The sequence below is a fragment of the Nuphar pumila genome, chromosome 12 (assembly GCF_984573655.1).
Source record: "Nuphar pumila chromosome 12, dmNupPumi1.hap1.1, whole genome shotgun sequence".
NCBI classification, from domain to species: Eukaryota; Viridiplantae; Streptophyta; class Magnoliopsida; order Nymphaeales; family Nymphaeaceae; genus Nuphar; species Nuphar pumila.
Window position 1 is genome coordinate 44622086 of NC_143260.1, and position 26933 is coordinate 44649018.

The 26933-nt window shown below is 37.8% G+C and overlaps 1 protein-coding gene across 1 annotated transcript; it reads right to left on the reverse strand.

The window, feature by feature from the left end:
- Positions 1–6145: 6145 nt before the first annotated feature.
- Positions 6146–7948, reverse strand: LOC149820856 (WRKY transcription factor 71-like). Its single transcript, XM_089983441.1, has 3 exons — positions 7500–7948; positions 6942–7085; positions 6146–6770 (listed from the first exon to the last, which is right to left on the reverse strand). Exons 1-3 carry the CDS (start codon positions 7865–7867, stop codon positions 6419–6421), a joined length of 864 nt encoding a protein of 287 aa, XP_089839567.1. The 5' UTR covers positions 7868–7948; the 3' UTR covers positions 6146–6418.
- Positions 7949–26933: the final 18985 nt, after the last annotated feature.

The following is a 26933-nucleotide window of genomic DNA, read 5'->3' on the forward strand; positions in this document are numbered from 1 at the left end:
ATATTCATAAGGTTAGATTGCATAAAAGAGATGTTCTTGTGATGCCCTTAAAATCTTTCTTACATATCTCAATGATATGATTCAAAACATGATTTCTATTAAACAAACCATGTAGATCACATTTGTCGGGTTGTTTCAACCATATGATCACCGAATTGGATAATTTAGGGCTGGGGCACACTATCCATATATATATATATATATATATATATATATATATATATATATATATATATATATATATAGAGAGAGAGAGAGAGAGAGAGAGAGAGAGAGAGAGAGAGAGTAATGGGTCTGTGTTAAATGAGTTTTTCAGTTTTTTTTTTAAATTTTGACCATACATATGTGATCTATGTACTTGATTTTATAGGGATCATCTCTTGAAGTGTTCGATTCGGATACATGGGTGAGTTTGTATAACATTAAAAAAATCAATAGTTTAAAATCTTTGTAAAATTTTGAGGATCCAAATATCAATTTTTTCATAAAAAATACATGATCCATGTATGGATTCTTCATAAATCGACCATGCCCAACACATTTGTGGGGTCAGAGTGAAAAAAAAACACCAAAAGAGTAAAAAAACCCATTTAGCACATTTCATTTAGCATGGATCCATTGCTCTCTCTCTCTCTCTCTCTCCATATATATATATATATATATATATATATATATATATGTGTGTGTGTGTGTGTGTGTGGCTTGCCATCGAACACCTGAAAAGTTCAACGTAAATCAAACAGCTTTGCACCATTGATCATGCACATGATCAATGGTGATAAAAGAATTTTGCCTAAAAACACCATTTAGTGGCAGTCACGACCATGTAGATTTAAAACATGCTTTCTATTAAACAAACCACGTAGATCTCATTTAATTATAGGGTTGTTTCAACCATCTGATCATTGAATTGGACAATTTAGGGCTCGGGAACACCATCCATCCATCCACACACACACACACACATATATATATATATATATAATGCGCTCCTTTTGCCCACTTTCTCTTTCTACCCCGTTTTGTCCCCATCAAAATTCATTGTTTTTGGTATTTTTTCTCACATCTAACACCATAGATGTGATATATAGGTTTTGTTTAGTGGGAACCGGCTTTTGAATCACCAAAATATGACCTGTATACAGGTTTTTCGGTGATCCAAAACCAATGGCTACGAAGGTATCAGTTTTTTCTGGCTCAAAAATATATTTTTTCGTCAAAAAAATATGGTCTAAGAGTCAATTCTCACTAATTAGAGCATGCTAAACACATCTAACAGTTCAGATCTACTATGGGGGTAGAACAGGAAAGAACGAGAAATGAGGCTTAATATGTTCAGTTCTCTCTAATATATATATATATATATATATATATATATATATATATATATATGTGTGTGTGTGTGTGGTGGTGGTGGTGGTGGGGGGGGGGGGGGCTTACCATCGAACACCTAAAAAGTTCAACGCAATTGCACCATTAATCATGCACATGATCAATGGTGATAAAAGAATTTTGCGTAAAAACATTCTTTAGCGGCAGTCCCTACCACCACTAAAGGGCATTTTTTTCTCTAAATTGACACGCACTGCACGTCTGACCCTTTGTTTGATGAAAGGATATTCAACCTTACACCATTTCATGTGTGTGCACGTGTGTGTGTATATATATATAACGCAAATTCTTTTTGTTTTTTTATGACGAAGGCAATCCTGTTTATAGTTGACAAAGTGAACTGGTAGCTTTATAGTTTTTACACACGCGAATATTCCTGGGCCACCTCGACATTATAATAGAACTCGATCGTTCAGCACTATTTCCCATCGTGTCTATTACATCACGTTAAATGCAGTACGGTGAGCATACCTATAATGCATTTTCCATGAGAGTTGTTCCAGGGAGGCGACACTTGACTGGCAGCATCACGACGACTCACGCTCCCACGGTTTTCCATTTGTTGTCCATATTCCGTAGCATGTGAAAGAGGTACACAGACAATGGGCCACTAGAGATGTTGATGTGATGATAGTGGAAATGCTTAAATACTTCCTGCCACTGTTTCATTTTTAGGCTCAAGTTGTAACATGTAATGAGGGCAGGAATCTTTTAATAACAGCAATATTGGACCGCATAAATGTCATGTTTTGTCAAAGCATTTGAGTTCAGTGTTTTTCATTCTGACTGATACAAAGTTTTATATCAATCATTTTAATGACTTCAAGTTTTTCAATAATTGCTTTACGCTTGATATAACCGGGTTTTAAATCCTGGACTTACTTTGTTAAATGCACGTTCAATTTCTTCTAATATATCTAGATGCTCTCAAGATTTGGATTGATTTCAAGGGCTTAGCAGGTCTTAGGAACCCAGATATCTTTTTTAACATAGATTGAATTAATCATCAGAAGAATTAGATAGGCAAAAAATCAGGATACTTCTGAGAAAATAAAATTTGCATGGAAGAGAAGCAAATGAAACACTCAAGCACATAAGGCTAGGCTACCAAGATCACTATTCTTTTTTTTTTTCTCCTCACTGCCATTCACTGAGATGCAGCCTCTTGCCACATTGATTCATCTGGCAAAATAAACTATGGAGATCAGTATTCTAAGCTAGATTGATTAACTGCATAAGTTCCTTATAAGGGTAACAGGCTTTAGTAATTGCATTAATGTGGGTGTTCTATTCCTATAAATTCGGAGTTTCACTCTAGATCCCATGCATTTGATGAAATATTCCTGAATATACCTCGATCAAGGTTTGTGCTGACCTTAAACCAAATTTGCTATTGTCGCTTAAACCGATGCTGCCTATGGTGGTTTTGTGACAGTCTGATCTTGAACTTCGCTCATGCATGCGAATCAACCGTTTTCTTTCCTTTTTCTCCTCACTTACCTGTCTGTTAAAGTTGTCAGTAGGAGATCCGGTCAGCCCATATCTAACGAGACGAGATCAGGTCAGATTGTGCTCTGACGGTATTCCGTCAGATCACTTCTGGATGCCGTTGATTTCAAGATGAACGACATTCAAAACCTGCCCATCACTTTGATGGGCTCACCTTTTTTTTTTTTCGATGTCGTTCTTGTTTTGGATGGATGGCATCGGACTGGTTTAAAATGAACGGCTCACAATGAGCTTATTCACTGTTTTGATGGGTGTCGTTCATTTTTAAGATGAACGATATCAAGGCATCCCTGACGGTGTTACCATCAGAGGTGCCTCTGACGTGATCCTCTCTCATATCTAGTATGTTTCATCCCAATAGTGTTGGTAGGTCAACTGCACAGTCTGACCAAATCTCATCTTAGCGGTTTCATTTGAAGATTCATGACATTTTGTGGTACATTTCGATTTATCTCATTAAATAAAAGAAGTATAAACTAGCTACCTCTATTGAAGTGCCATAGACTATTTCGTTTTGGAATTCATTGATTCATGCAGCAAGATACTGTGGGTGTCCACTCACGGTGTCAAAGTTTTATTTACAAGTTCTGGGTTCCAATCAATTCCTGCACTTATGAATGATTTATAAGCACAGGTTCAACTTCCAACTCTTTCTTCACAAAAAAAACTTCAAACTTAATTAATGACTTGGTCAATACATTGTGTTTAATATTCATTTCCAAAAAAAAAAAAAAGGTATAGTGTATTTAATATTAGAAAGCCAATGAGTTGAATGAATCTGGTCCATTCAATATATCTATGATCCATGCACAATCAACTAACTTTTTTATTTTTAAGAGAAGGGATCGTCTAACTTCGAGTAAGATATATTGCCAATAATTTATTTTGAATGTTCTTCGTACCTGAAGACGAACAACACTCTCTACTAAAGGAAACCTAAAGTTTGCGTCTGCCAAAGTTTGGCTTATGCTATTGATTACTCTCTCTCTCTCTCTCTCTCAGGCAAACACACAAACAGATTTAACAAAATTTAGTTATTTTATTTTATTTGAAGTTCAATGAGTTTTTGAGATTTGGTTCAAATATACGAGTCCACATGTGTGACTGAAACCTGGTTCAATTCCTACCCTCAATAACGTTCATATATCAGAAAGGGTGACCATTGATTCACACATGTGGCTAGCTGCTACAGATGCGATTGGACATATCCTGAAAAAGCTATGATTGCCAAATACTTGACCTATATCAATCGGTTTCGTTCACATATGCTCACCCAGTTTATGTGCATGTGGGCCGATTCACATACGTGTGTTCATGCATGTAGAGAGCTAAAAGAGTACTGACGAGGGAATGTTTCTACAATATAGAGCTATATTCTTTCAAACAAAAAGACAAGTGCAATATAGAATGTATAAACTAGACGAATCACTGCGCGCGAGCGAAGCTGATGACTGTATAAGATGCTCATGATAAAATATCTCATGTACACATGGCCCCGAACTGAAACGTATCAGCAAGAAAAATCACACACACACACACACACGCACACGCACACACACGCACACACGTACACAGAGATGTTATCGTTCTACTTGTACACTATACATGGATCGACTTTACAATGCCAATGCCAATGCCAATGTCAAATAAATCCATTGAACCGCCCATCTAGCATGTCTGGCACCTGGGCCATCAGATTTATTGTATTTTATTCGTCACCCGAATAAATAAACCGTGTTTGGGTTCAAAGACCTGGTCGCACTCGCCCAGACTGTCATATCTACTGTTGTTGACCGAGAGGCGTAAAGCTCTAATGCTAGGACCCTAACCCCAGAGCCTATGCTGGATGTCATGCGAAAAATTACCAATATATAGAGGAAAGATAGCAAATTAAAACACCTTTAAAACGGCTTATAGCATGCCAAAAAAGGACAAGAGGGTGCCAAGATATGTCCCTAAAAGCAGTCCTAAAAATGAGTTGAACAGGCACAAAATGCCCCTATTTTGACTGAAATTAGCTATTTTTTGAGCACTTGTGCCAGAAATAAAAAAATAGAAAAAATGAATAAAAAAATAAAATTTTGTTATCTTTCTAATGCCACTAGAATCACAGTAAATATGCTTCTGGAAAGGCAAACTAGCTGACTGCTTTACCTTGTAGAAAAGGAATTTGTACCTAACTTTGAGTAAAAAAACAAAGGCTCCATAGGAGAATTTGAATCCAACCCAAAACTAAACACAGTTATATATATTTGTCAGCTTTCCAACGAGCCTAAAAACATAGACCTCCCATCTGACGGCCTAGGCCTCACCCTACCCCCGCTACGCCAAACCTGGGCCATCAGATATTATGATAAGTTGCAAGTCACTTGAGTAGAGCTTAACATGAAAAATTAGACGCCATTTTATACTTTGTCATATAGTCACTGGCTTCAATTATGGTTTTGAAATATTTTATAATTTAGATTGCAATAACAAATTTTCATATATGAGGATGTTGGGTTCCACGTCTTTTGGTCAAATCTAACTCTAGATTGGGCTTTTGTATCAGGTTAGTTGAGTCAAAGTTTTGGCTTTTTTAAGTTCATCCAACTGCCCGTACGCACCTTGAAAACATTCAACGACTAGGACTAACTGTAGTTCACTTGGCATGACCAATTTCAGGCCGTGTTTTCCTTTTTTATGTGTGTGACTAATTTGTTTATAGCTATCTTTATGGCGATATTACTTAGCTGATAATTAAATAGCTACAAATGCATCAAGTACCACAGAAATTAACTGTGGCCATTCACTGACAAATTGAATATTATTGTTATTACATTTACTTATATCAAACAAGAATAATAAGTAATTGTGGAAATGACTTCATTAGTATTCGATAACTCTTTTTCCTCACCGACAAGTTTAGTTGCTTTCTTGAAAAAAATACACTTCACTGGATCTTGAAAGCACGAAGACGTCTGACATTGTTTTCTGAAAAGGTGACCTTTTCATTAGGCCCTCTTATCTTCTAAAGAGAGTCCATTAGGAATCTTATTTCACGTAAGCTGGCTAATCACCCCCCATCGACCTTCCGAAGTCCAAAGAAGAATATATGATATGAATGACTTAAGGTCCTTCCCCAACAAGTGTGTTATTCACCTGGTGCAACCAGATTCAGTTTGCTGGAGCTCCCACGCGGTGGCCTTTGATAGTTTCTCTTTCTCTCTCTCTCTCTCTCTCAAGTACAATTTTACAGGCATACTTTTTTTTCGTAAAGTTGGCACAGACACTTGAAAGAATGACGTATATATAGCATGAATAACCCTATTTACGGGACCACCATGAAACCAAACTGCTTTAGTCATGAATGCCATGCACTTCCACCGAAATTCAACTGTGAATTATGGTGAAATCGACATTGCCATTCCACGGATAGTAGTGATCAATCAAACTCACGCTTAAGAAAGAAGAGAGCTTTAATTTGAATAGATCAGATTCTAATTAATGCCATGAAGTCATACAGATTATGTGATACTTAATTGTGTATATAGGGGACCATGTCTTGAAGAAGGCCATGGTCATGCAGCTGTATGTTCTGGCTAAGCGCATGAGAGCTAGGATTTCTCATGAACAGCTGGGAACTGAAATCATAGCAGGGGAGATTTTTCTCAAGGAGTTGCAGCCTTCCCCCTAGAGGGAATTCATGATTAGCCGGTGCAAGAAAAGGGGGCGTGCATGCTGCTCCGGCCCCATTCCTTCTTAGCACAGTTGGAATCTGATGGGTGTGCTGCCCTTCATATGTGGTGATAACAATGGTTGGATCCTTGAACGACCTCTCCACTCGCTTCTTCACTGGACACTTCTGGCTGGTGCACCTATAATAGCTCCTGAGAGAACAACTCAATCATGGTGACCATTTTCACCACCATTATCATTGTGAAACTTGTCCTAGAAATGCTAACAAAAAAATATGGGAACCACATGAAAAGACATGCTAAGAAATGACAAAAAGGATGTAGTACCGAAAGAAATTAAGGGCATGGTATGACGAAAAAAACCTTGGATAAGGGCTATGCTTCACAGCTTTTTGGCCATACTTTCTCCATCTGTAGCCATCCTCCAAGTGATCCACTTCGCTTTTGGTCATGAAAGCAAAGCGGGCCCCCCTTTCCTTTTTCTCTCCCTTCCTCTTTGGCTTCTTTCTGGCAAAACAAAAGTAACCCCGCTTCTGAGATAGGCTAATCACAAGGGCAGAAAATACAGTATGTGTGCATATTCTCACTACAATTTCAAAACATTAATCTCCAAGTCTTGTTAGGATAGTTAGGTGGAAACAGCAGCCTAACAGATTTCTGACTTCTAGTCTGCGTTTGCTTTTAAGGGGAGGCACGTACTGTCTTCCTTGATTATCCCAGAATAATGCTAGATAAAGAGGTGGAACATGGGCTATCCTGGTTTATCCCGATAGAGACTAGTAAAGCTAATGAGAAAGCAAAATGCATTATTGTTGCATGTCTATCCCACTAGGAAAATAATCAACGCGAAGTGAACTTTGAGTTCTGTAAATTAATAACAAGAAACAATACATATGTATGCTCAACAGTTGAGAAACTTACATGGTCTTCTTTGGCTCCCCTTCCTTAATCTTCCTTTCGCTTTGGCCTTTCCTCACTTCGTCTCCGGCGGCCTCCGTGGAGGATGATGAATCCAAAGAATTGGGTGATGATGGAGCTACGATGGTCGATCCCATCACGGTCTCCCCATTGCAGGAGATATTATTATTGAAAGGTTTCGGCCAGGAGTAAGGCAAGTCAAGAACGTCGGAGCTCAAGATCGAGCCATCGTTAGCAGGGATCTCAGTCTGAAGGCACTCGGTGAAGCTCATGAATGGAGGAGGAGCTTCAAAACTGGCTGCTAGATCATGGATCTCCGCCGAGTCTCCCGCAAAGAAATAGTCGAAACCATCGGAAAACGGGAAACCCATCTCGGAATATTCTTCTTCTCTAGTGTGTTCTTCGGTAAGTTGGTGTTTCAGGCTATTGTGTATCCACCTCCTTCTTCCACCATGAAAGTTGCAGAGTAGAGGAGAGAGAGAGAGAGAGAGAGAGAGAGAAAGGAGGAGGAGGAGGAGGAAGGGTTTGGTGAGGGCGTTGTGGTGTGGGGTGGGTGTTAGCGTCTTTGTATGTACTCAGACGAGCCCTGTGGGGCCCATGGGCTTTGGTCAGCGGGGACCACCTGCTCCTCCTGACGCTGCAACCGCAGGATGCTCCGTGAGTCAAAGTTCAAAGCCGAGCGTTACCGTCCAAAATCTAACACGTGTTACCACGCCGTCGGTCCTCGGCACGTGAGAACCAGACACGTCGGTAGGACAGGTGACACTTGATGACGTCAATACTCTCTCTCTCTCTCTCTCTCTCTCTCTCTCTCTCTCTCTCTTATTGGGTCGGATCCGGGTTGATACGTGGAGGGATCCATCCCTAGTAGACACGGAATTCGGATCTTGCTGCAATTAGGCTTTACGAAAATGATGAAATGTCCATCGATTGACACAAGTAATTTGCTATCATATGCCAGATCGGTTTTAAATTAAATTGCCTATGCGGATCTGATCCGGAGTCCAGTTAGCAGGAGTCTAACTTGGAACCGACTCTCTCTCTCTCTCTGAGATATATAGGCTAAACATATCAGCAGAATTTTGCAATGGGTATGTTTATCATCAGGAGATTCAAGACCATTACACTTGCAGCATAAACCACCATATACAGCGAGCCACAACTGTGCCCGAATCCTCCCTATTACAATGGGTACCAATCTGATCGGAACTGAACACTAGAACAACCATGTTTGACCTATTCAAATAAATTCTCATTTTGCTTTCTAAAAATGTACATGTAAAATTTGATGAGTCTTCATCAATCAGCAAGTCAAAAATGTCCTACTTAATTTGTTCTCGTGGGAGTGGGTACGTATGCGGTTCCACCCAACTCACCTTAGAGCCCTTTGGGCTCCTAGGAGATTGCATGAACCATTGACAGCCAAGTCATAGGGATGATAACTTGCAGAAGCCATTAAAGACCCCCCGAAACAGGGGAGCAGAGAGACACATATATATGAGAACTAATGTGTGAACTGTAATTTTCATAATTTTTTTTGTTCTTTTCTCTTGAATCTAACCATAGGGATGTGATCTACATGTCTGGTTTTATAATAACCCACATTTGAATCATCCAATTTTGAAGAATAAATGAGATTTTTTTAAGGCTTTGAAATCTATGGCTCATAATATTCATAAATATTCAAGTAATCAAAAATCACATTTTTTCATCAGAAATACACGATTCAATGGTTGATTCCAAGCAAATTCACCATGCCAAGCACATCTACATGGTTGGATTTACAAAAAAAGTGTTGAAAATACCCATATTTCTAGTTCTCATATTCTAGTGAATATATATATATATATATATATATATATATATATATATATATATATATATATATATATATATATATATATATATACATGGGCTATGAGAACCTAACCTGCTCCCTTTTGAATAAGGGGAGGAGGAATGGGGCCCCCTCATAATGTTGGGGGGACAACCACCATCAAGGGGCGAAACAAAAAATGAAACTATAAGCTCTCAAGAAATGAGGAATAATTTGATCTAGAGCATGTTAAAGAATAAATCCAAGACTCATGAGGAAGTATGAGCCAGGATCAAGTGCCATCACATGACACACTTTGAGTATGCCTATACACCTGGCTGCCCTCCATCTGCTTTTGGGCTCTACAACTGCTAGATTGTCAACCAATTGATACCACCTTTGTGATACCCTGTGTGCAAGTCTATCTTCGAAAACACTTTGGTGATCTTAAGTTGATCGAAATGATCTTCGATTCTTGGCAATGGGTACTTATTTTTAATCGTCATTTGATTGAGCATCTTATAGTTGATGCACAATCGTAGAGATCCATCATTCTTCTTAACAAAAAGAATAGGAATACCCCATGATGAAATACTCAGTCGGATGAAACCTTGCTCTAAAAGCTCTTCTAACTGCTTTTTAAACTCTACTAGCTTAGTAGGTGTCATACAATATGTTGCTTTAGATACAAGAGTTGTACCAAGCACCAGATTGATCGAGAACTCTATGTCTCTCCGTGGTGGTAAACTAGGCAAATCCTCAAAAAATACATCTGCAAACTCTCAAACAATCTCTACGTCATAAATTGATGTTTCTTCGTGGTTCTATGCTACCATGTTAGCGAGGAACATCTGAACTTCGCAATGCACAAACTTTAAAGCTCTCAACAAAAAAATCACCCTCCTGTCACTAGAGGGTCAAACCACACAAAACTCAACTAGGGGCTGGCCAGGTCTCTCCAACAAGACTTTGTGCCCACGATACTCCAAACTGACAAAGTGCTCACAAAGCTAATACATCCCAAGAATGACATTGAAGCCTGTCATCTCAAGAAGGATGAGGTTCGCAGGGAACACCTGACCCTTGATTGACACTGCAACTCTGGAAAGATGCAATGTACAATATGTCTTTGCTCCTAAGGGCGTGGCTATCACCACACACTGATCCATCTTGACTGTTGAAATGTCCAACAACTAAGCAAAAGCCTTTGACATAAAAAATATGTTGCACCGAAATCGAACAATACTCAAGTTGAGAAGTTAACGATATCCAAAGTACCTTCAATGACTTGATGGCTCAGGCCTGTCTCATCTGCTATAGTCGCATACACGCGACCTACTATCCTCTTCTACTGTTGTTGGGCTAGCTGAGTATGCCGCGACTAAGAAAGCTACTAAAACTGGATCTGTTGCGACATTGGCCACTGCTGCAAAGGCTTAGGAGCAACCAATCTCTTCAAACAAAATATGATGAAGTGGCCCTTCTGGCCATAATGCAAACAAGAGTCAGTCTCTCTGGGACACAACTAACCCGCGTGGTCCCTCTGGCACCTCCCAATAGATTATCTCTGTTGTTGCATGTCCCTGAACCTCGACTGCTTCTGATATGGGGTTTGACCTCTAGTTTATCATCTCTTAGTTCTTCTAAAATGGCTTTTTAAAGGACTTTTGTTACTTCTTCATCTCTTACGATATTAGTGGTGGCTAGACTTTGCTCTGATTCTTCTTAGAGGACCTCCAATCCTCATCAATGATATTGTTCTTCAACTTTGTTGTTTTAAATCAATATCCTTTTCAATATAAAAAAATTTGAATTTTCAGGTTTATCACAGTTTTGGTATCAGAGCGGAAGTTCTCATAATGGACCAAGATTTGATCCTAAAGCTTGAGATCCTCCTCCTACTGACTACTTAACCTTGTTAGCGTGGGTAGTATTTACCATGAGATATGAATGTGATTGCTATTTCTTTGATAGATGCATGAGTAGACTTATTGTTTCTATGATTGTTAAGTAACTCAGTAGTCTTAATTATAGTGATTACATTTATTTATACAATTTTAGGTGCTGAGATATCTGAATGACTGGATAAGTCAAAGGGATTTTGTTATGAAGGTCCTCTCGACCTTGACCCAGTCTGTGCAGACGCAGACGTAGTCATCGCAGGGGGTGGAGTATAAAAGATTCATAGACATGGATCCTTAGTCATTTATGAGTACTTCTGATTCGAAGAAAGCTGAGTTCTGGATCCAAAAGATTGGGAGTGTTTCAAGGTTCTCAGTGTGCTTGATGAGAAGATGACCTTGTTTGGGTCTTATCGATTGATTGTCGACGATGTCGTGAACTGGTTAAAGGCCACCAAAGAGTTCTGTCTTGGAAGTGTTGCCCTGATCGCGTGGCAAGAGTTTCGCTCAGTGTTCTTGGATACATACTTTTTCGAGTATGCTAGGGACAAAAAGGCCCAAGCGTTCTTGGAGTTGAGGTAGAGTAGTTCTACCCTGCTGAAGTACACAAGTTGTTTTCTTCAACTAGAGCATTATTGTCCAAATATATTTCTGATAGAGAAGGCTCGAGCACTAAAGTATGCTCAAGGGAGTTATGATAATCTATGTAGCAAGGTTCTTGTTGGAAGGCCACAAACTTTACTTAAGGTCATTAAGGCAACGAACATCTTGGACGAGGACTAGAAGTCCTCAAAGAAAAGTTAGACCATAGTAGATCCACCACCATCAGCATTCGGAATGAAGAAAGATTCTTAAAAATCTTTCAAGAAGCATTTACAAAAGAAGGACCAGAGGCCAGCCCCGTACTAGAGGCAACATAGGTTTAGGAGTAGACAACAACAACAAAGGCAATATGTTGGGAGATATCAGAAATGTCAAAGGGACCACGCATAACAACCTTATCCCCATGAGATTGGAGTGTGCTTGCATTACGGCCAAAAGGGCCACTACATTCGGTTTTGTCTGGAGGGATTGGCTTCACCCCAACCTTTGCAGAAGTGCCCTATGCCTCAATAGATTTAGCATCAGCAAGCTCAACAACAACTTCAGACATAGCTAACACAATAACAAAGGAGGACCACATGTCCTGTTTATGCAGCTACCGTTGATTAGGCATGCTTGAGTCACCAAGTCATTGAAGGCACTTTGACTATTGTTGATTTTTTTGCATGAGTCTTGCTTGATTCCGGTGCAACACACTCGTTCGTGTCGAGTGAGTTTGCTAAGATGTTGGACACACCTGCCACAAAGATGGATAGTTTTGTGATGATAGCCACACCCTTAGAAGAGAACACTTTTTGTGTTTTGCATCTTTTGAGGGTTGATGTTTCGATTGAATGTCAAGTGTTTCCGACAAACCTTATCCTCCTTGAGATGGCAGACTTTGATGTCATTCTTGAGATGGATTGACTTTGCAAACACTTTGGAGTGTCATGGGCATAGGGTCCTATTGGAGAGACTTGGTCAGCCCCTAGTCGAATTTTGTGCACTTCGACCTTCTAGTAATAGGAGAGTGATCTCTTAAATTGAAATATGGACTCCGACCATGCCACCATATCACGTCATCACACCGTTGTTCATTTATCACTTGTATCTTCATAAAAAAGGGTCAAACTTTTTTGAGCAGGTAAGTTTATACCAATAACAATAGTATTGCATATGCTTAAACATTCATCACATTCATGATATCATAGTTCACCAATTTTACATATCATTATATAACTGAAATAAGCATGTATCTCAGCATTAATGTAAATAACATTACGTATCTCACCATCAATGCAGATAACAAATAAGCATCTCAACATTAAATCATAAATAACATTTCATAAGTCAATGCATATCATGTTTTTTTTTTAATTAACATCCCTAGATACTCTGGTGTAATTCTCGTATATGATGAGGTCACGATAGGGGTTTATTATGCTATATGAATTCTTTTTCTCGAAGTGCCTAATAGACTGTATATCCAAAGTGAGCGACCTGTGGTCGAGAGAATTCCTGCAAAGGCTAGATGTTCAGTAAGGATTGTAATCTAGAACTATCTACAATAGTAGGGGTGTATCACCTAGGACACATGAATAACCCCAAGGTCCCTAACTTTGAGTGGCTGGAGACCAAAGGGATTCCATGACTCCCATAAAATGTTCAGTACGATATATAGATAAAGTTACACTTGTTTAGGTCACTCGAGGTTGTACCTCCTACCTTCTCTAAGGTAGATCAATAGTGTGAATGGCTTATAAGGTTTTTCTTAATTAATATATTTAACATTTTCATGCACCTCGATCCGTGAGGTAGACAAGGCTCAGTAGCCCAAGTACCCTCTTAGAGCAATAGCTATAACATGATGTTGTTATGTATCCAACTCATTCACGTTGCTCTGGCACCTTTAGCCTATATGAGCAGTTCACCGATGAAGGTGAGTGCAATAAGTCAATGTGTGGATATATGCATGCAGTATGGTACACTCTTGCGCACATCATGGGTTCTTAATAGACCCAAGCTTATAACAAGCTATCAAATGAATGACATGGCTCACATGCACAAAAATGACAAATACAACAATAGAAAGATTCACACAAGTGTGTACAGTGATACTGCGAAGGTTCCTTGAATCATACTCTCAAATACAAGCAATCATAGTGCAAGCATGGTTTAAACATAAAAAAAACCTCATACATATCATGCTTCACATTCAATCTCATTGCCTAATTAATTTATGCATTTAGGTCATACAATATTTCATTACATACTTAGTCATGCATTTACATTATACATCATTTCATTTTGAAACTTGAGGAATTGTGAAAGGTTTAGAAACTCTATAAAGAGCCAAGGAGGAGCTCGTGCCCTCCCTATTGGTCTCTTTAGAATTTTTTAAGTCTCTCTCTTACTTATTTCCCTCACATCTCTCTCTTTCTAAATTTCATGTTTATTATTCTCTTCTTTTCTATCTTTCTCCTCTTCTCCTTCTTTCTTAGTTGAGAGAAGTCATTAGAGTTTCAGCCAAGATAGGAGGTATTGCTTTCACATTTGAAGACGGGAGACGAAGAATTTCGCTGATTCAAAAATACGAACGAGGTAGGTGTATCTATCGCGTAGACATAGATTAATCCAAACACATGAATTACGCATAAGGTTAATTTTCAGATATGAACCAATATGGATCAGACCCGAAAATACTTTTTAAAGTTGATTTTTACTTTGGATAATCATTTTGGTGAATCCATATTGCAACAGAAACTTTGAAAGAAACTAGTTTGATTCTTTTTGGCTTTTAAATGAAAATTGGTTAGGGGAGGCTTGGATTTTATTTATTTTAGTAGATCTTGATTAATTCCAAGATATTTAATGTTTGTTTATTAGATTAGAATGATGCAATATAAGTTCTAAATTCTGAAATTTGTATAAGCCTAGATCTATGTTCAGGTATGTAAAATCATTTGTAGAAAGGATTAGGCAAAATCGATATAGGAGTTTTATGTTTCTTGATTATGTTAGATTAATATGAGCATGATCAGTTAGTTTAATTCATGTTAGTATGGTTAATCATCATGTTAGTACATGTGTAAACCATGATTTAATGTACTGATTAGGTTCCATGTGGTTAATAAAAAGAGGCAAATTTGTTTGAATAACTACATGAATGAAATATGATTTTGGATGCCGGATGCTAATATTTTAATGTTGTTTATCACAAACTTGCTTAAATATGTATTGTAAGGTGTTGTAAATATGCTCAGAACATTTATAATCATGATTGATCAGGTTTTAATATCATCCTTAATTTTGCTTAATGAATGCCTTAAGAGTTTGAAATCTCTGATATCCTATTTCTGTTTTTTACTTGACCAGTTCTATAAATAAATCACTATCTTTAAGAATATGAATTCAATAAATAAAAATAAAAATATTAGAGTGTTCTATACATCCGGGGCATTATTTTAGAATCTTGTTTTATCATGTTTAAGTCAGTTTTGAGGTGAAATGTTTGTTGAAACAGAGCATAGGCTTTCTTCCCTATCAGCATGACTGTTTCAATCAATTGTTTTGAAAAGTCTAAAAACCTAATCAAAACTATTAAAAATAAATTATGAGAAATCTGAGTGGAATCCAATATATATAAGAAGATTCTATAAAAAGGATTTTGTCCAAAGAGTTCACAGGTAATCCCAGAAAATTCTCCAAGTTGAGAAAACTTTTTACAGTTTGCAGTATATGTCCTATAGTTTTCCAGAATAGGGTTTGGTTATAAAAACTTTATAATTTTGTTATACATGATTTTGAATTTCTATTTTTTGGGTTGTGGGGCAACTCCAGTTAAATTTTAATTTCTAAAACTAGTTTACATGATTTTTTGTAATTTTGTTCAAAATTAGGTAAATAAGGATCCAAATTTTATAATTAACATGTGTTAATGCCTAGTTGTTTCTTATAGTGCTAAACATGATGACTGATGCTTAAAACTTGATTTGTAATGTGATATGCATGTTAACTGAATGTTTCATGTTGAATCATTAATGTTAAGTATTCATGTCATATATGATAATGTTCACTATGCATCATGAGGCATGATCATTGAGAAAGAAATGAATGCACATGTGATTTTGTTGAATGAGCATAGTCATGAATGTTTTACGTATGCAGCCTTTATGTAAACATGTGAGCATGTAATATAGTGTATGCATGATGATAATGAATATGTGGTATAAGCATAAATATGGCTCATGAGTGAGCTTGGGTTGTGGGACCCACAAGTGCTTGTGGAGCACCAAAGAATGAAAGAACTAGACATACATGCACATAATTACCTCAAAGAGGTCATGCCAAAATTTACCCAGAGATGGAGTTTAAACTTTGAGTAGTTTGAATGGGTTAAAGACTACCTTGCGTTATAGAGTCTCTCTAAGTGAAACTTGGGCTAGTGGGCTCGTATGCTGATAGCACTTGAAATGTAATTTATGAGCTTAATGTTAAATAACACCTAATGATCCATTCAAACCCAAGACCACCTTGGAGAGAGTGGTGTGGTACACTCGACCGAATGACCGTTATTGCTTTTGGAGAGCTAGGCATCTTCATTGGTCCCCAGTCGTTGGTTGTAGGGGGCATGGACCACCGTATGACCTAGGTGGTATGTCCCAAATATCTGCAGAGTAGGAATCGATTCCTTACCTTGACCCATCTCACATCATTCAATATGAGAATGTAGACATTAGAGAGGACATGACCCTGAACGAAAGGTTGATGAAAATCATGGATCGAAGAGATCAAGTGTTGAGGATGAAAATCATTCTTCTTATCAAAGTATGATGACAACATCATGGGATCGATGAATGCATATGAGAATCAGAATCCAGTATGAGAGAGAAATACCCTGAGTTATTTCAATAGTCTTTGAGAGAATTTTGAGGAAAAAATTCATTTAAGAGAGGTAGGATGTAATATTCAAGATTTTTTTTAATATTTTAATATATTATTGAGGAATGCATCATTCGAAAATAGTGTAAATATTCAATTAGGAATTTATGAGGTTTTGAATAAAGTATCTGGATCTAGATCTCAAAGAAGATCCAAATTGATCAATCCAAGTAAATGGGATTGGATTTTGTTGGTGGACGTGAACCATTGAGTTTGGACCTGGAGGGGGTCCGTACTCAAACGAATCCGTATTGGGTTACGAGACTTTGATCCACACTATTTGGATCTTCGAATGAGTCAGGTCAACCCAAATATATCTTACTAAATAAAAAGTATTTTGGATCAATTTGGAAACCCAAATATATCCCACTAAAATTGGGTTTTTGGATCCATTTGGAAGACCCAAATGGGTCCCACTAAAAAAATAAAACATTAGATCCGCTTGAAGACCCAATTGGATCCCACTAAATGAATAAAGTTTTAAGATCCACTTTAGACCCAAAATGAATCCCATTACAGTAAAACAATTGTTCGGATCCACCTAAGACCCAAATAGATCTCCCTCTAAAGAAAAAGTGTTTTGGATCCATTTGATAGATCCAAATGGATCTTACTAAAAAAAAGAGTATAGATCCATTTGAGTCTCAAATGGATCCTATTTAATAATAAAGGGTTTGGGTCCGTTTAGGGCCTAAATGAATCCAATATGTATATATATATAATAAGGAATTGGTTTGGATTTGATGAGAACCAAATAGGTCTCTCCAAATCCAACCCAAGGGCCCCAACCACATACCCACTTAAATTGGGTTGGGATCCAATCGGACCCCACACCCAACCCAAACCTAACCCCTCTCGTTTTATTTCAAACCATGCAAAAAACCCATCAACCCTAAGTTTTTTGTTTAACTTTTTTTTCTTGGCAACCTGACACCCACCACCACTGTTTCGGTGGGCCACCGCCATCCCCACTGTGTAGCCAGCATGGTGGCATGCCATCCACCATCGTGCCGCCGGCATGGTGGCACCCCACTTAACACAACCACGCCACCGTGCTAGCGTGTCGCTGGCACGGTGGCGCGCCCGGCCATCGCCGTGATTAGAGCCACGGCCTGACTGGCAGGGCGTCAGGCGCCTTTGCTAGGGCCTGAGGCGATGGGGCATCCGTCCCCCTCCCTCGTTTCAGGTCTGACAGGGGGTCACCTCCGCCGCCACTCGCGAACTCATTTCACGGGTGATGGGGGTCACCTCCCCTACCACCCGCTCTACCATCTATAAAAGGGAGATGTCTCCTCCCCCCCCCCCCACTCGCTCAACTCTCTCTCTCTCTCTCTCTCTCTTGCTTTCTGAGCACGGCATTCGGTGCCACCAGTGGCGTAGCTAGGATTCATGTGGGGGGGGGGGGGGCAAACAAGGGTGTAGCAAAAAAAAAAATTGTGTGATAGTCGGGGGTTCGAGGGCAGCGCCCCTGAATTTTTTTTTTTTTAGATAAAATAAAAAATGACTACAATTATTAATAAAAATCTATTTCATATGGACGAATCAAACTATTTGCTGCAGTCAGGGCTGGGCTAGGACTGGGCTTTTAAAAAAAAAATTTAACTGTTTCAGGAGGCATGACTGGGCGCCACCAACCTTGTGATGCCACCACATCATTGCTCTTATCACAGCTGTTTCGAGAATCGAGTCATCACAATCTTTGCCATGTCCTCTTCCCACTTCTTGAAAACCTACACAAATCTTGAGGTAAGGTTCTTATATACCGGGGTTTTTGAATAATTATATAATATATATAAATATACTCATTTTCACATATATATATATATATATATATATATATATTATGTGGAAAATACAATGACAAACATTTACGAGCTTTTGAAATAATTACGAACATTTAAAATATTTATGAACTTTTAAAATAATTATAAGCTTTTGAAATATCTGAGTTTTTGAAATATTTATGAGCTTTTGAAATAATTATGATCTCTTAAAATATCATGAGCTTTTGAAATAATTACGAACATTTAAAATATTTATGAACTTTTAAAATAATTATAAGCTTTTGAAATATCTGAGTTTTTGAAATATTTATGAGCTTTTGAAATAATTATGATCTCTTAAAATATCATGAGCTTTTGAAATAATTATGAGCATTTTACAAGCTTTTGAAATATTTATGTGATTTCGCATGTTTATGAACTTTTGCATGTTTATGAGCTTTCTTAAGCTCTACGAACTTTAATGATGCATGCAAAAAAAAATTTATGATTGGATTTGCATGTCATTTTATGAGAAACATTATAATTCATGCATATGCTTTTGATGATATGCTTTTAGAAATGACATGTAATGATGCATGCATGCAACGAATTATTTAAATTCATATATTAGAATTATGAGTCATAGAACCCTTCTAGCTATGCTCGCATGTTGAAATATTAAATAACTGTGTGACATGATATATGCACGACTCATATAGGAGTCAGAGGTTCAAAGAACCGGTATAGTGTCATTGGGCATGTTTGGTGCATGCCATTATGATATGTAATATTATATAAGCATGCAAGTACTTGTGTTGACTCATACATCAACTTGGGTTGATACAAACCCATGAGGTGCAAAAGAGGCACTGTACCATGAGGAGTACATGAAGATACACACTTATATTATTCGCCTTCACAAACAGAGTGCTCTTTGACAATAAAAGTGCATGAGCAATACTTAATGGGTTGGGTATATACAAATGGTTTAGAATTTCCCTAGAAGGATACTAGGGTTATCAATTTGCCTAATGATGTGAGGTACATGAAATGACAAATTCTTATAATAAGAATTTTGAACCCATTCGGCCTCATGGTCTACCTAAAAGAGGTAGGTGATACAAGCCTTGAGTGATAATATTATGTTTTAGGGGAGCAAGGCATCTTAATGGTCTTCAATCGCTCAAAGGTTAGAAAACTGGGGGCTATCAACGTGTCTTAGGTGATAAATTCTCAACTAATGCAGCTAGGTCAGGATGCATCTTATACTTAATGTTTACTACTCCAAAAACTTCTCATGGTCTCGGACCGCTCGCTTTGGACCTCGAGCAGTTAGACCTTCGAGAAACACAAAATACATAGCATAATAAATGCCTGAAGTGTTCTTTTCTTTTGTGTTGTATGCCTGTGAGCCAGAGTGGGCTCAGTAGTCGGCCTATGAGACTATAATCAAGAGAAACAAAGACCTTATTTACATAGTCTTGAAATGAAAATATGCCCTAATAATGCACGATCATATTCTTAATAAAGTTGCATGTTACTTCACAATTGCTAATTTTGAAACATGTCATATTGTTTCTTGTTAAACTATTTAAAGCCTTGATAAACTATATTAGAATTGTATCATGCTTTGATGAACTGTAGAATCTTATATTGAAATATACCATGCCTTGATGAACTCTAACATCTTTTATAAAAATATATATTTTAACGTTATGTAATTACCTTGGATTGGTGTATACTTATCAGGCTTTCACGAGGTCTGGCCCTTGAAAGGAATTTTAGGTAATTGATATGTCATACAATTGATGGTGACATGTAAGGGTGGCATTGAGAATCATGACCTCTGAGGATCCAAGGCTAGACTTAGCATTTTATTTTATTTTGATTATAAGTACTTGAGTAATTGCAACTTTGTCCTTTTTATCCATCTTACTGCACTTTGTGAATGACTACTGTTAGAAATATAAATCATTTTGGTTTTCATAAATGATTCTTGAATGGTTCTCTGATTTTACGATGTTGATTTATACATGTAACCCACTCTAGAGTCATGAAAAATATTGTTTTCACTGTTTAAAGTTAAAAAGATTTTTCTTTTAAATTTTTGCTAAAATTTGGGTTAAGATTCTTGGGGCATTACATAAATAATAATAGTTACTATGTAATTAATTAAGTTTTTAATTTTTATATTATTAAAAAAATAATAAATAGCTCAAGCCCACTTATATAACAGGTTAGGTTTCAGCTCGATAGCTAACGGGCTTAGGCCTAAAACCTTGACTCAAACCCGACCCATGCCCCCCCGCCCATTGCCCCCCCCTAGGTATAAGCATTTGTTAATTTAATAGCATAAAGTACTTTATTTCTCATATTTGTTTTCGTCCACACAATAATGTTAAATTCTATATTCCTAATGATGAGTACCCTTATATTCATAACAACCATTTCTTTGTCAAATACATACATAGTTAACAGGGTCGGAGCCACATTAGCGGGAGGGTGGGTCCCTTAAAAGGGATATGGGTGCCCACCTTGACCCACTAATAGCATGGACAATGCCCACCAGGGTGGGCAGTGGTGCCCAACCCTAAGGGGGCTGACCCCCCTTTGGTTACACATTTCTCTCTCTCTCTCTCTCTCTCTCTCTCTCTCTCTCTCTCTCTCTCTCTCTCTCTAAGCCTATGAGGCTCTGTCTGCATCGGTTTTCAGCCCTTGCTGTGGTCCCCTCTCTCTCTCTCTCTCTCTCTCTCTCTCTTCGGCCGCCGCCCCCTACTAGGGTCAGTATGTGTATTTTTTTAAATTAGCATTAAGCATGAATAATGAATGCTTGTTTTTTATTAGAATTTTAGAGCTTTTATTTGTTCCGTTTCATTTCTGTTAGCATAAATCTATTATTTCTTTTATGATTTTGAGTATTGATTTGTTTAATTTTAATTTACATGATTATACAATAAAGATTTTAAGGTTTTTTTAACTATCATTAAGCATGATTCCATTAATAAATGCATGATTTTTATTATCAAACCCCTAAGTTTTTTATTTTTGTCAGGAATTATTCTATTTTGGTTTTTCAAATCATAAATATTTAATTGTGATTTTTTTCAATTAGCATATGTATAATGTGATGTTTATTAGGATTTAAGGTATTTATTTACCTTTTTAAAATGAAGTAAATGTTTAGCTTATAGTTTTAAGGTGTGTACATGTGTATTTAATTAACATTAGGCATGAATCTATAAATATTATGTAGTTTGATTTTGGTTAGAATATTAAGGGTTTTTATTAATTAATCATAAATGCATAATTTATAATATTGTAAGGATTAGGGTTTTGTTTTTTTTAAATGACATAAATGTTTAGTTATGGTTTAAGGGGTTTTCTGTGCTTTTTTTTTCAATTATCATTAGGCATGGATATATGAATATTGCAAGTTGTGATTTTGGTTAGAATATTAGTGTTTTTTATTACTTAACATAAATGCATAATTTATATTGTTTGTGATGATTAGTTTTGATTGGCTTTTTTAGAATGATATAAATGTTTAGTTTATAGCTTTAAGGTTTTTATATTTTTTTTTCTAATGACCATTCAACATGAATCCATGAATATTGTGTGATTTGATTTTGGTTAGAATATTAGGTTTTTTGATCTAGCATAAATGAACCGTTTATGATGATTGTAGAAAGTAAGGTTTTGATTTGGTTTTTTGAAACATATTGTTAGTAATTTTGCCAAAAATAAACATATTGTTAGTATTTATTTTTTTACTTTGTATTTGTGCCCCCTATGTCTGGCACCGCCCCTTGTTAAAGGCGTTGAGTGCTACCAGCCTCACCAAAATGTCAAGAGGGAAATGAATAGAAAGAATTGAGACTTGAAGAAATAATAGGAAAAGTGGTCTTTCTAGGAAGGCCGCAGGAAGTATCTTCTTTTGTAACTTTCACTTCATTTGATGGTTGTTATTAAATTTGGTTTGTCATCTTCTATATTACTTTCCTTTCAAAAGTGTTTGGTATCACTTTCCATTTGACAGACGGTTAAGACAACAATCGTGGGTGGTTGTGGACGGTTGACGTTCTAAACAGTGTAGTAGTTATATGCTCATAACTCCTTGATCTGACGGGTCTACATCTTGTTTGAGATTAGCAGCATGTTGGCTTTTTATTAGGACGACTGTTAAGTGGATGGATCCTGTCCCAAGACAGGTGCAGTAATCTATATAACCTAATTCTAGGGGTTCAATAAAATTAGCAGGTGCACTATGTCCGATCCAAAACCGTATAAGATCTGGGTCCACATATATCACAAGTAAATGAAGAAATTATGGTGGAATAGAGAAAGAATTAGACCCAACTAGCTAGGTGCAAGTGAAGACCAAGGCTAACCTACGTCAGAGCTTATGTGGGTTCATCCAGGATGGAGATGAACTAGCTCTTCAAGCTCATTCCCAGTTCTGCCTACTCAAAGCTCCAAAAACATTGGTTTATTTTTCAACACCACCTAGTCGTATCATCATACCGCTTATGAAAGTAGAAGCAGGGGGCAATCATAAAAACTTTTATAATCTCTTCTAAAATGGCATGTCATTTAGAAGGATAAGTGAAGGATTTTCGAAATTGTATCGCCCTTAGGGTGTGTTTGGATACACAGGAGAGTAAAAGACAGTATTCACATTCTCACCTGCCATATATAATCACATCAGCATCTTTAAGTTTGGGTTTCACGGCAGAAATGGATTGTGAATTCTCAATCCCAATTTTGATTTCCCACCTCATGTAACCGAGTTCCACAATTTTGAGAACGATCAACTTCACCCTCTCTGTCATGAGTGTGTATGTGTGTTTGCATGTGTCTTAGAGAAAGTGTGCAAGATGATGATGGGATTGAGTTTTGCTACAATTTTCTTTCGCCGAATCAAATGGAATAAAAAGCTTGCTTCTATTGTGGTACTGTACAGACTTTTTTAGGTGGGAAGCCTGCTTCTTGAAAACTTACTTTGAAAGCGTGATACTCCTCACTTTCAAAACTTGATGAAAATCTCAATTGTCCGTGCTTCTCCTATGCTTTCCACATGCTTCATCTATTCTTATTATATGTTCTCTCACTCTACTTTTCATGTTTTTTGTGTTTTCTCTCATGCTTCTCGTTCACTTCAATGTGCTTTTCTTAAATTGGCAGCCATCATTTTTAGATTTTATTAAAAATTTAATTCTTACACTAAAAATCATAAAATTTAAGAATAGTTACTTTTATTTTAGTTTTTATTTGCATTCCATTTCGATTCTCATTCATTTCTTATATTATTTTTTTTTATTCCTTACTTCTTGCTTCCTACACATTTAAAAATGCATTGCTTCTCGCTTCCGCTTTCCATATCATTTTTCGCTTCCGCTTGCTAGTCTGGCAACCTTGGTACTGTACAACACTTGATACTTAGATCTAAGCTCAAAAAGCAAAATCTAACTTTTGAATTATGTGTATCATATCCAATTTTCTATTTCATGTGTTAAAGTTGACTGAACATATGATGTTTTATACCATTTATACGCTGTCCTTATTTTCAAAAATTGTGAGCCATTGATTTTTATTGTACCAAAATGAAATCTTATAACATATTAGACATGATAAAACCTTTTAACATAGTAAATAAACTATGCTATGTTTGAGTGTTAAATCAAGTGTGCCACTCTATGGTTTCATGATACAAAGCCACCATATATTTTCCTTATTTACATGTAATTTTTGTTGTATTATTTTTATTTTAATAGATTTTTTAATTTTAATTTTTCATGTAATTTTCCTTCTTGAGTTCACTTTTTATGCAGCAGGTAATTCGCAGATCACCACAACCCATCTCATGCTCCCTTAGATGAGCAGCGATTATCCTGCTCCAACCCATTATCTAACTCTCAAAAAGAGGCAAATGTTTTCTCTTCTCTCAAAACTATAAAGTGAGCTCTTTGTTTGTTCCTTTCATTCTCACTGTAGTCAGAGACAAAAAAAAAGTGCGAGGTTAAGGTTAGAACTGCAGAAAATCATTGAGAGTCATTCTTTTCCCTTCATGACAAACAAAAAACAAAGATGGCTGGCCCATTTTGGGCTCACAATGTCTAAGGTGGGAATCTCTCTCTCTCTCTCTCTCTCTCTCTCTCTCTCTCTCTCTCTCTCTCTCTCTCTCTCTCTCTCTCTGGTGAAGGGGCAAGAATTGGACTTTTTAGATTGGGTTCAACCGGATGTGACCCAATTTGACACAAGGCACACCAAAAGACAAAGAATGAGAGTGGGGAGGGTTGTTACGTGAATATGAAAAGCTCATTCAATATGAGTGAGGGGTTCATATGCATGAATGCCATGCATGTAACCCCTACTCTTATCTGCTATATAAAGAGATGCAAGGTTGCTTGATGAGAATAACAAAAGTGATTTCTCTTTCTCTCACATTGGGCTCAAGGGTCCTGCTCACATTTTGACCTGATGGCCTAGACTTATCGAGGGCGTCGATAGGCTGAGAAGAATGCCAATCACCCACATCTATGCAAGCCTTGATCGGACTGATGATGGCGGCTTCTGGTAAGTTGCATTACCCATTTGATTTTCACCAACATTAGGTTAAGGGCCCACACTCCTCACTACAGCTGCATGTGGGTGTGTTGGCACACTTTGACGGCAAGCAGGGTCGTCAGAATCCATTTTCAGTCAGGTTTTCAGGGCCCCACATAGAGCAATTGTCAGCCCCTAGTTGATTGTTTCACTAATGCATGCTTGGTGAACCTAGGCAGCTGGTTGCCGAAGACCGGTTGTTGCCACTAGTGGTGCAGGCTGGCTGCATGAGGCAATAGATGCCGAATGAGATTGTAGAGGGTGGAAAGAGGGTTAGCCCTATGCAATCCATCTTCTGTTGTAAAAGTCATCATTGGTAGTGTCGGGATGCCACTGCTAGAGTTGGGTCATCGTGGACGACGATGACAGACCTCTGGTTCCCAGCCATTGTCGTTGGCGATGGTAGTCGACTGCAGATGGTGGTCGTAGTCTTCCAACAATGGAGGAGGGGGGCGGTACCCTGGACCACCAGCCACATCTAGGCTATCATTGCCAATGGAAAGTTGCGATTGACGGATGTCGGCCACCTAATGTCGATCGTCACTGATGGTTCATGTAGTCGGCCATGGGTGGTGGTGGGTGCACGTTGAGGGAACAAAGATTTCTCCTTGTTCCCTACCGGGGGATTTCTATCGTTGCAGCCACTGGAGGATGGTTGGTCATTGTCGTCAACAGCAAAGACCAACCATTGGTGGCAGCGGCAACTGAGGGAGGTTGTTGGGAAGAGGGCTTAAACCCTCTAAGCTGTAAGTGGCAGCCAAGATTCCACTATAGCAACTATAGTGGATCCCAACCAGGGTGGGGCCTGATCTGAATCCGGACCTGATCCTAGGTTTTGGGTAGATTTGAACTCGGACTTGATATCAATATCTTGCACAGAGTGATGCATGAGTAACGTTAACGCACATTCATTCATTCATCATTGTACCTATAACTAATGCATTGTTTCAATATTACTCATTCACCCCTTGGTATGTGAGAGTACTTAACTTCAGTGTCAAACGGAGTCATCTAGGAGTTTATTATACTATGCATTTTGTATACCTCAAAGGCCTAAGTTACCCTATTCGTAGTGGAGCGATAATTTTCATGTCAGGAGACCCCCACCAGGCCAGTTTGGATATATTTTTTTACTGTAGTAGCGGGGTTCAATCCCTAGATCTTAAAGATAACCCGGTCTCCTAACCTCCAAGTGATAGGAGACCACTTGAACTCTTTGGTCCATAACATCATACATGTCACTTGAGGTAGTACCATCATTGTCATTTCATGATGAGTAAGTCCTAATGGTGTTTGATGACATAATCTTTCTTATTAGGACATCAAGTGCCACATAGGCAATCTAGTGCATTTTGCACGAAGAAAATATGTATCCAAACCTCACTTAGTTTTCGAAGCATGGTCTAGTTCCCATGTGGTCAGGGACTACTTTTATGTTTTTTTCATATGCATGCAGAACCCCACTGTTAGTAGCATTTACAACCTTTACGAGCTCTTCACCCCTTATGGGTGGACAACCAACTCTGGCACAATGGCCCTTACGAGTGTTGTTGTAATACCATGTTTCACATGAACATACATAGACAAGAATCACTTTAAATCGACTGCTTAGTGTATTTAGCTGCATCGAAAACTGGCCTAACAAGACCCAACAGCTACTCAGGCGCATCAGCCCTTATGAGTACGATGCCTTTTAAGGTAGAAGTTGAATGATCCATCCAAGCAAGGTTCTGACAATGGAGCATCATTGTGCCATTAATAGTAGCTCAGGTAAATAATTTGCCAAAAAAATTGGCAGCACCTCCTCTGTTTGACAGAGGAAGTATGATGT